General features: G+C 39.5%; 1 protein-coding gene across 1 annotated transcript; it reads left to right on the forward strand.

The window, feature by feature from the left end:
* The first annotated feature begins 5,749 nt into the window (after positions 1-5,749).
* LOC137038311 (4-galactosyl-N-acetylglucosaminide 3-alpha-L-fucosyltransferase 9-like) lies at positions 5,750-8,007 on the forward strand. The gene is made up of 2 exons (XM_067412796.1): positions 5,750-5,838; positions 6,020-8,007. The coding sequence occupies exon 2, from the start codon at positions 6,028-6,030 to the stop codon at positions 7,129-7,131; it is 1,104 nt and encodes a 367-aa protein (XP_067268897.1). The 5' UTR covers positions 5,750-5,838; positions 6,020-6,027; the 3' UTR covers positions 7,132-8,007.
* Positions 8,008-11,557: the final 3,550 nt, after the last annotated feature.

The following is an 11,557-nucleotide window of genomic DNA, read 5'->3' on the forward strand; positions in this document are numbered from 1 at the left end:
AAAAAACAGAGTTTGCTCAAACTAATCTCGAGCTTACATGGGTAACAACCAAGGGGGTAATCTAGCGCTCGGAAAGCGTTCCACCCCTAGGGGCTGCCATTGCTAACCAAGCCATCACCTGCTGTTAGCATCCCATTGACTCCCATTCATTTTTGAGTCACTTTGACAGTGAATAACTTTACATCTGAGACGTTTAAAGACTCCATTTGTCCATTGTTTATTTATAAAGAAACACGACAATGCATAAAAGGCTCCGTTACCTTGTATCTTACACTATCGCCCTGCAGAAGCTGTTTTTGTAAAAATAGGCTAACGATTGCGTCATAACCAACGCGACTCTGTCGCACAGTTGAGAAATTACCGTATAGACAGGAGGAGACGCTCGCAGGCAATCTTTTACTGTCTATGAGACAGTCGGGGGGACGTGGATACATAAAGTCTGATAAAGTCAAGGGGGAAGAATGGGGAGAAGCCCATAGTGAGCCAAAAGCAACGGGAGAAAATATTTAAACAACGTGATTCAGCTTTCACCTTCCACAACTACTAGAAGACCTACAGCTGTCAGACAGGAGGCTCACGTCACATCTACGTCGTCAAGCTCAGTCTGAGCCTGCGCAGTTCGCTCAGCCATCAGGAAGTGAGTGCCCCTAGGTTGACTTCATTATTTCGCCGTTGACGTCAATGGGGTCGCTGTGTCCATTTCTTTTACTGTCTATGGTAACAACTGAAACCAGCTTTGTGCAACAGGCCACTGAGGGTGTGGGCGTGGTTGTTGCCTGCTGTCTCTTTCCCTCAGGCCAAATCATCACCACCTGTAGCTTGTTTGTGAGTGTGAGCGTGTGCGTGTGCGTGTTCCTGAGGAGAAGAGGATATTGGGGCAGTCCGGTGCTGGTTGCAGTGAGATGAGACACACGTTCCCCTGCTCCAGACTAAACTACTCCCAGACTTGTGCTTTGACTTTTACTTGCAGTAGTTGTGTGTTAGCAGTGGCTAACTAAGTTTAGCAAGTGTACAGTGATCCGGTCCTACCTTCAACTGAAGTGAGAAGTATTGTGCTGCTCCTATTTTATTGTATTGTTACTATTGTAAGTGAAGCTGTAGGGGGAGAGTGCCTTTTTCTTTTAATGCTGCTTTTATCCCTGTTTTTGTACAGCCAGAGAGTTGAGGGAAGTTTATGTTGTTTGTTTTGTTTTTAGGTTAGTTAGAATCGCTCCCTAAATTAGTCAGACAACTGTTTTGTTTGTTATTTTAGGCCTTGCTCTCCCCAGAGCCATTGCTCCCCATTAATGCCTTCTCTCTGTATTTTATTGTTAATACAATTCTTGCTTTGCCCTATCATCCGGTGTCATCACATCTTCACTCTAGGGCAGGATTGAGGTGTGGTCTTACCTCACCTTTTGTTTTGTATTCCTTTATATGCTTTTTCGTTGGTTACCTCCTCTCCCAGTCTCTAGATGGGTAGAGAGGAATGGAACACTATATATTTAATTTCAGGGGAATTTCTGAAATAAATTTTACTGAAAAAAACAAAACATGGTAAGACAGATGTGCTTGATTGCCTTGCCAGGATCTTTCAGGATAAGGATATATTTATTGGTCATATGCTGGTTTGAGCTTCATGTAAGTTTGAGGACAGTGATACCTGCTGGCCAAAAGTTGTATGAGATGTATAATTCTGTGTATCTATTTTAAACAAGGGGGTAATCTAGTGTTCCACCCATAGGGGCGGCCATTGCTAACCAAGCCATCACCTGCTGTTAGCATCCCATTGACTCCCATTCATTTTTGAGTCACTTTGACAGTAAATAACTTTACATCTGAGACGTTTAAAGACTCCATTTGTCCATTGTTTATTTATAAAGAAACACGACAATGCATAAAAGGCTCCATTACCTTGTATCTTACACTATCGCCCCGTGGAAGCTGTTTTTGGAAAAATAGGCTAACGATTGCGTCATAACCAACGCGACTCTGTCGCACAGTAGAGAAATTACCGTATAGACAGGAGGAGATGCTCAGAAGCAATCTTTTACTGTCTATGAGACAGTCGGGGGGACGTGGAGACATAAAGTCTGATAAAGTCAAGGGAGAAGAATGGGGAGAAGCCCATAGTGAGCCAAAAGCAACGGGAGAAAATATTTAAACAACGTGATTCAGCTTTCACTTTCCACAACTACTAGAAGACCTACAGCTGTCAGACAGGTTGCTCACGTCACATCTACGTCGCCAAGCTCAGTCTGAGCCTGCGCAGTTCGCTCAGCCATCAGGAAGTGAGTGCTCCTTACTGACCTCACTTTCTGTCAATGGGAACGCTCTGTCCATTTCTTTTACTGTCTATGGTCCCAAAGTGAAGGATGCGCACTTCGAAGGCCAGGCCACGCCTTCAAAGTGCACGAAGCGGCACGAAGGGCAAACCAAGGGACAGGGTTGCCAGGTCTGAATAACAAAACCCCTCCAATTGCTAATCAAAAGTAGCAGAATCACGGCCAAAATGGGCCCAAAAAATCCCAAAACGCGGGGCGCGGGCGATAGAAATATGGCTTAAATAAAGACAACCTGTGGACTATATATATAGGCTACAAACACCCCAAAGCAACAGTAGCCTAAATGTAACCCCATTCCAGACTTGGCAACAATGAAACCAAGCGTCGTTGATGGCCTTGTAGGTTTGTGACAACTGACAGCAGTCGACATTCGTGAGGAGATTTTAAAATGGAGAAGAATTTATTTTTTAGAGCTTTTTATTGGATTTTGACACGCTTCAAAGCCTGCGACAATCGGAGACTGGACCTAAGCATATAAATCTGTAGCCAGTTAAATATTGTCATATTGCAACTATTAGTTAAAAGTTTATTTCTTATGTTAAATGTAACTGTTACAATATAGCCTATTTGAAACATTTATATATTACGTCCAAGTCTTTATTTAAGTAGGCCTACTTATTTTTATTCAACTCATCTCAGATGCATTGTTTTTATGACATGATGCCAGCCGTCGACCGATTCAGCCCCACAAACCTGCGGACAGTGGAAATATGCCCTGATCATCCCAGAAGATGATGTCCCGCTCAGGCCTTACCAGGGTCTCTATCGTGCATTATTCCCCATCCCGGTCCAGCTCCATCAGTTTCTCCCGCTCAGCGCAGTGAAAGTTTAGAAAAGGGGTTTCTTCTGGTTTAGCTGTTAATTTAAATTTCTGTTGATTCAGATGTTAAGCAAGTTATTTTATGGTCTATAAATAGTATAAAGTAGCCTACTTTAAGTAGCCTAATGTAGGCTATAGACCAATTTATTTGTACTTCAAGCGCTTTGTTGTGTTCAATCGGCTACACTTGAGTTACCGACCGCCGTCTTTATGGGAAATCTGATCGAGTGCCGCGGGAATGCGGATCAAATCCTTTAGTCACCACTGTGCTATATGAATTCTGGGATAGGAAAGGCTGCAAAGTTGTGGGAAGGTCCCATCAGCTGTACCCTTCCTTTGCCTGAGAACCGAAGGGCGCATTTTGAAGTCGCTCACGAATTGCGGCAGTCTTCGTCGCCCCGCTGTGACGCAATCGCACTTCAAATGCGGCCTTCGAAGTGCGCACACTTCACTTTGGGACACAGCTTAAGACTGATGCTGCGCCCCAATTCGCCTTCTTATACTATGTCCTAAAAGTATGTACTCTTTTTGTGAAGAAAAAGTATATACTTTTGAGTGTGTAAGTATGCAAGCTTCGGGACATACTGCTTCGCCATCTTTAACAGACTCTGTCGCTTAGTTACGTACATCCCGTCACCATTTATCTGCCCTGTCAATCATCGTCAGATTCGTCACAGTTCAAATCCTCCACATTCAGTTTAATCTCCTGCCGTATCGGAGAGAAATGTAGCCGCTCGTTGATCTGCCATGTGTGGGTCTTTATTGCAGAGACTCTCCTCATGTGTTTGCAGTTTAAATATAATGAGTATTTAAAAGTTGGCAGTTAAACGTGTCATTAAAAAAGTTCACAATGCTGCTGCAGGTGAAATATAATGTGGACAACACTGAATAAATATATGTTTGTCAGGTTAAATATTGATAGTTGAAAACTCAAACCCCTTTATCTAAACTTCTCTACTTAACCGTCTGACTCGCACATCCGTCATGTTTGTAGTTTTTAACGCTTTTTTATCCGCATTTGTAGTTCTAATCGAATCCTCGTCCAACTCGCAATGGGTTGTGGGCAATATCAGCCGTTAGAGTGCCCATCGATCCATACTTCGAATTCGGACCGGAAATAGTAAACCATCCGGGAATCTTTGGAATTCTCTTTTCAACATACTACGATTTTGGACAAACTAATTCTATTTTCGAATAGGATGGATAGTATGCGAATTGGGACGCAGGGCTACACTTTACTTAAAGTATGATTGGGTATGATTGATAACTAACTTTTAAGTGCAGCTTTGAGCCAAGAATTTTTTTTACTCTTAAGGATGCTTTCCCACCTACCTTGTTTGGTCCGGATTCTCGGACTTTTCACTTTGGTACGAACCAAAATTACAGGTGTGAAACCTCCCTCGGACCATGGTCCGGACCAAACAGACGGAATTTGGTATGACGAAAGAGGTCGTCTCGGTCCGGACCAAACTGAACAAAGGTTTGGTTCGTTTCTTGTGTGAAGGCATTTTCTGTATAGTTCGGACTTTCAGAGCATTTACTGGAAGTTCTTGTGTAGGATTAGTGAAAAAACACAGATTAAACTCACAGCACACACAGTGATGGAGCCGCAGCATTTTGAACAGAACCGCGTGTGTATCAGCTTGTGTGAACAGCGTGCTCTGCTTGACTATATATATATATATATATATACATATTCTAATGTCTGTGAGACTAGCCTGTATGCTGAGTTTCGGTTTATTTATGAGACCGCTCCAGTTCATGTGCAACACAACTGTTCGCTCCGTCACGGTTTGTCTGCTATATTATTTATTAAAGCTTATTTATTAAATTCAGGCAAATAATGAAACCTTTATTCAAATTAAGATACAATTAATGCAAAGCTTTCTACAAAACAAAACTTAATGAAGTGGTCAAAATCATTTCTGACCTGATGTCTTTGACATATATTGCACATCTGTGCACGTTTCATAATCAATATAGCCTAGATGGAATTTCAAAATAACATTATAATATTTAAACATAACTATAAAACAAAATACATTGTTTGGCTAAAAAGCCTATCTTCTCCTTCTTTCCTGTCGGCACCGATAAAATGTTTGCACAACGAGGACGTTCATTTGGTGAATTTGCCTCGAGTACAGTTGGTGCTGCAGATAATGCCATAATATTAATGTAAGATCATGTAAAGTTCTTTAGTGCGCTGGCATAACTGCAATGTGAAAGCAAACCAAAACTAACCAAATGTATACAATATATCAAAACACAAACTTTGGTTTGGACCTTGGTGTGGACTTTCGGTGTGAAAACGCCGTAAGTCAATTCTTAGCAGTGTTCTTGTGAGTAATTCTAAGATGTTTGATAAATACGGGCCCAGATCATACTTAAAACAACAGATTAATTACTTTATTAGTATTATAGTGCTTAAACACAACATTTGCTGATGGCAACGTCCAATAATTGTTCTGTGCAGATCTTGATTAACTGGTTCGGGTGTGTTTGGTTAGATGACAATGCCAGGAGAGATGGTATCATGGTGATATTTGCATAATGAACTTTGATTGGTCTGTGTCATATGTCTCAAGCATTGGCACATCCTACAGGTGTTACAAACCCCAACAACAAGCAGAGTTTCTTACATTCTTTATAAGGAAATCATGTGATAGAGGAACATTTTATTTCTTCTTTAATCAGGTGAGGAACTGAAATAACTATATTCATTGGCTTAACCAATACAATGCTTCATTTTCATGTAGCTTTATCTTTTGTCTCCAACAGAGCTGTGAACTAATTCTAGTCTTTTATTGAGTACTTTATGTTTGTTCTTATCTGTGGAAGCAAAATAATCACTTTCTTTTCAATCCTTTCTCTTCAGATCCAAAAATGTCAAGCACAAATGGCTCATCGCTGTGTCGTCTGGGTCTAATAGTGACGTTTGCAGGTGTCGTCTATCTGAGTGTCATGTTTTTCTGGTTTACACCTTCGAACCATTGTCCACTACCACTTCCTAGATCTGAACAATACAGCACTGCCAGGAGCGAGATCTCTTTTACTGAAGCAGTGGAAGACAAACCTATACTTCTGCTGTGGGTCTGGCCTGAAAATTACAGGTTTGACCTGAGTGACTGCAAAAAGTTTTACAATATTGATAACTGTCATTTGACGGATAATAGATCTCTCTACAGCAATGCAGATGCTGTAATGGTTTATCACAGGGGCATCAGTTGGGATCTGTCCAACCTTCCTCCGTCTCCTCGTCCTCCGTTCCAGAAGTGGATATGGTTACATTTGGAATCACCGACCAACACACAAAAAATACCAGGTCTGGAAAACTTGTTCAACCTCACTCTCAGCTACAGACAGGATGCTGACATTCCTGTACGGATGCGCTTGACCCCCAGGAAGAAACCAGATGAGGGGTTTGTAATTCCCAAAAAAGACAAACTGGTGTGTTGGATTGTGAGTAACAACGCTCCTTCAACAGGTGTCGGAGCAAGGAACAACTTTTACAGAGAATTCAGCAAATATATTAAAGTGCATATGTACGGGAGGGCTTATGCATCATTTCTGGGTTTTAACGAATACTATCCTACCATAGCCAGCTGCAAATTTTACCTTTCCTTTGAGAACTCCATCCACAAGGACTACATCACTGAGAAGATAAATGGGCCGCTTGTTGCAGGGACCGTCCCTGTGGTTTTGGGTCCTCCCAGGAAAAACTATGAGATCTTTTATCCCGGCGATGCCTTCATTCATGTGAATGACTTCCCAGATCCAAAGTCGCTAGCAGAATATCTGCTTAAGCTGGACAAGGACGACGAAGCGTATCGCAGGTTCTTTACCTGGAGGAAATATCTCTCTCCAACTCCTCATTTAATACAACAAACCCAAGAGTTTGTTCTGGCTATTTGCACTGCCTGTAACCATATAGCAACACACAGGGAATATAAAGAAGCTCATGATATATACAAGTGGTATTTCAATTAAAAAAGATTCTGTTACACGATCAGGTTATCATGTACTGTATACAGTGGTGGTCTGAGAGGCATAGGCAGGCAGCTGCTTCCCCCTATCAGCGGTCATAGTCATAACTAACCTATATAAAAAAAACACTTCAAAGCATTAGTAAATTGTATTAATATTCTTAAGCAATTAATTAGTTGAAACAAGGGCTGTCAATCGATTAAAATATTAAACTGTGATTAATCGCATGATTGTCATGAGTTAAATGCCCTAGAGTTGAAACAATATGTTAAATTGTTCTATGATATCTACAGTCCTGCACGGGTCTGATTTTGTAAATCCACACCCGCCCGTTCCCGCAGTGCGTTAAAACACATCCAACCCGTTTTCCGACATGGAGCACTAATTAAAATTAGTGCACCGCTTAAAATAGAACCGACACCCAACCCGCGCCCAAAATAAAATGAATTTAGCAAATAATATTATATAGGCCTACACATTTATTGCCAGGTCATAGATGTGTTCCTAAAAATATGCATATATTTTTACGTTGGCACGTGACTGTTTTAAACCCATGTTAGACCCGTGTTTCCCCCTTGTCCGACCCGACCCGCACCCGTATCCGACACAGTTGGATGTTTTTCACCCGTTTCAGCAAAGTTTGCGGGTTGACCCGTGCAGGACTCTGATCTACATAGAGGGTATGTGGCTTATTTAAGTGCAAAAATTGTCCAGATACATTTTTACAGGTCCATTTACAACCCTAGAAATTTTCCCTAGGAAGTAATGCTCTGTTTTTGCTTTATTTGGAAGGTCATGAATATTAATGTTGAGCTCTGCTCTGATTGGCTTATTTCAGCAACTCACACAAGTTCAGTAGTTCAGCGAAGTGAGTCCATACTTAAGTTCTCAAAAATATAAATATATATATATATATATATATATATATATATATATATATATATATATATATATATATATATATATATATATATATATTTAAATGAATAGAAGCCTTTTCAAATGACTGTCGTTTTAACTTAAATGGTGGAGAAGGTGACGTTAGCTAGAAGGATTGAGTGAACCATCTGTAAGCAACTAAACTAACGTAGTATGACATGCGTATCTACGATTGTATTTTGTAATACAAAATAATATTAACCTTTGTCATTAGACACTATTTAGTTTTGTATGGCCATACACAACTAAAAAGTGTGTATCCTATTGTTACTGTACTAACATCTTGCGTTATCTAGACAATGCCGTCTCTTTCAATTTAATCAGAAATTTCAATTTAATCAGAACAGTCAATAAGTGGATAAATCACTACTTACTGCTTGCAGGAATATAGTTGGAATGGCCCCTTTCTTCAGTTTTAGACGCTGAGCGAAGCTTGCTTGATATTGCCGCAGGTTAGAAAAACTGTCCGTTCTTAAATGGGCAGAGCAAACGAACGATTTTGAATTAAATTGTCGCGGTATCTGATTATAATAAACATCCACCATGACTGTTGACATTTTTTATCAGTGGGAAGGGTATGAAAAGTCCTCACGTCCCCTGCACAGTCTGGTACATTAGTATCCATGATCTGCCATTTTCACTATCCTCGCGTGACGTTTGTTTACCTGATGATTTGGCTCCGTCAGTTCCGCCTGACAATGGACATGACATGCAAATGTTGGGGGCGTACATATTAATGATCCCAGCGATTGTGTCACAGTTGGTGTTATGTTGAGAATCGCCTTTTTTCCGTGGTGTTTTTCATGCATGAGATTTACATAAGAAGTAGGAGGCAATGATGTTTGAGACTCACATGTGATGTCCATGTACTGAACTCTTATTATTTCACTTTGGCAAGGTTAATTCAATTTTTCATTCTAGGGCACCTTTAACATTGTCCAAAGCGTTGAACAGGCCGATAAAGCAGCAGAGATGCGCAGATTAGCTCTAACAAACCATCCACCTGCACATGATTTTCTCTGATTTAGATATCCATTCCCGATCATCACATACAGTTATTCAAATTCTCAGTGTTAAGCGCGATAATCTTTGATCTTGAATTGATCTTGATCATTTTTTGGAATGCTAGTTATTATTACTTTACCAACCTGACCCACAGATATCCATAATTCGCACATACTCCAAGTCCTTGCACCAAAAATGGTCTTTCTGTAACATGACCGTGTGTAGTTAAATGGATTAAACGAAGCTTTGAGGAAAATTATTTTTCCTCAATATTTTTTTATTGTTGGAGTTACTTGAAGAGTTGTTTCAGCCGTAGTTCAATCCCAAATGTAATTAAATTTACTTACAATATCTTGTATATTGTAGGCCTACGTGTGTTTGTCTGTAGAATGTTTGAAATGTCAGTCTCAAATGTAATGCCTGTTTAAGCCTCACTCACTCAGACAACATACAAAGTCAATTATTCGTCTTGTCAACATTTGCCTAAGTATATGACTGTTTGTGATTGTTTGCGAAGTAGCCCATTTGACTGTCTGTGAGGGTTTACCAACTACTTATCTGTCTTGGTTATATTGATATTGATTTGATCTTTTAAAAGGGAAAGGCTTTCTTCTCCTCTCCAACCTTTACTTCCCTGTAGATTAGCTTTACCTGCCAATCAAACATTTAATCAGTCAACCCTCACCCCCCATGTATACAGTCAAACCCGCCACTGACTGTATACAAAGTTTATTAAAGAAAATATTTTCTATAAATTATGTTGCTTTTTGATATTGAAGTTTGTAAGTATTTAAAATGTAAGTATTTTGATGATTAATCAATACTGGGGATGACAGTAATTATAATCTATTTTGTATAGTCTCTATAAAATATGAAAAAAAGTAAATGCGTTGGTTCATAGTTCTGCATTTATTAAAGGTGCATATAAAAGGAGACATAAAATGTGATATCACCATTCATTTCTTGTAATAAAGAATAAAATATAAATGCAGAAGTTTCTTTGATTGCTATATGTTTTTGTCAGTTTAACCACACAGACATTGATAAACTGGTTCAGATGTGTGCCTTTTTTCATTTTATTTTTTATATATATTTAATCAGACTGCATATCAATCCTCGTTGAAATCTACAAAATTTCGAAGGTTGGCAAAGCAACAAAGTTGAAGAGTTGGACTTGCAAATGAGCAGATGCAAATGGTTCATTTTGTTGTTGAAAAATGTTTAGTTTAGTTAACTAATCTGTACAGCCATTGTGGAGAAAACAATGATGCCATCGTCCAGCTCATTTCAGTTCTCATACAATGGCGCAAATCCAGGGAGATCAATAATATTGTTCCATATTAAATGTCCCCAACTAAGCAAGCAAAATGCAACAAAGGCGACAGTGGCAAAGAACCCAAAGTCAATCAGGGGAGAGAATGAAGGAGGACAAAAACTTGGGAAAAACCAGGCTCAGTCAGGTTGTCCGTTCTGGCCAATGAACGAACATTGTATGATTATGCCGGTATGGAGACGGGTTTGTTGAAGATCAGAGCTAGTGGCTGTCGTGTCGATGAGGCCTTCACGGAAAAGTCTAGTTGACAAAATTTCTAATCTAAACACGGCCCTCTATGGCCCAACTCACAGACAGTATTGGGCATTTTACTTTAAAAAAGTAATTAGTTATAGTTACTAGTTACTTATCACAAATAGTAACTGAGTTAAAATCATTATAAAAGTAACTATTACCATAGAAATTAACTACTGTGTTACTTTTTTATTATTATTAAATGTTCAAATATGTCACATAACTTGGATGCCCCCAATATGAAATATGTTAAATGAATGATTTGGACACTAAATAGAATCAATTATTATTATAAAACATTGTACATTAATCTTAACTATTGTAATGTTGCTGTGGAACAATGTGAGAGACACCTATCAAATTCAATACATTATTGTAAATATTGTCAGTACTATAGTGTAAATATAGTCAGTACTATACTACTCCTTTGGTAGTGGAGCTCAAGCTATCAGCTCACCTGGATTCTTAGCCAATAATTGTGTGGTGGCATGTGACGATTTGAGGTGCTTCATTAGATTGGAATTATTTGGCAGTGACGTGCATGTTACATAAACATTCTTACCTTTCACCTCAATGAGGGAAAAGTAGTGCTTATACTTCCAGTTTGCGAAAGCTACCTTTAAAGTCGTTGGACTGGTGTGTGCGACTGTGAATATGCTATGTGTGTGTGAGTGGGAACTCCACCTAACCCAGTTAGGGGTACCACATCCACCTCCAACACGTGCAAACACACACACACACATACACGCACACACCAACCACCCAGAGAAAACAATCTTTGCAGGTCCAGCTGACAGAGCCTGTTCAGATGAAAACCGCTTCAGTGAGCTCAGTTTTAGTAACACTACATTTTTTTTTCATTCTTTTCTTAGTTAGTATTTTTGTCTTGTTTCTAGTCCAAACACCTAAAAATTCTTA

Source organism: Pseudorasbora parva, chromosome 13 (assembly GCF_024679245.1).
Source record: "Pseudorasbora parva isolate DD20220531a chromosome 13, ASM2467924v1, whole genome shotgun sequence".
Classification (NCBI taxonomy): Eukaryota; Metazoa; Chordata; class Actinopteri; order Cypriniformes; family Gobionidae; genus Pseudorasbora; species Pseudorasbora parva.

Bases quoted from the DNA above. Each gene is read 5' to 3' on its own strand.
- LOC137038311 (XM_067412796.1), top strand. From the start codon at position 6,028: ATGTCAAGCACAAATGGCTCATCGCTGTGTCGTCTGGGTCTAATAGTG.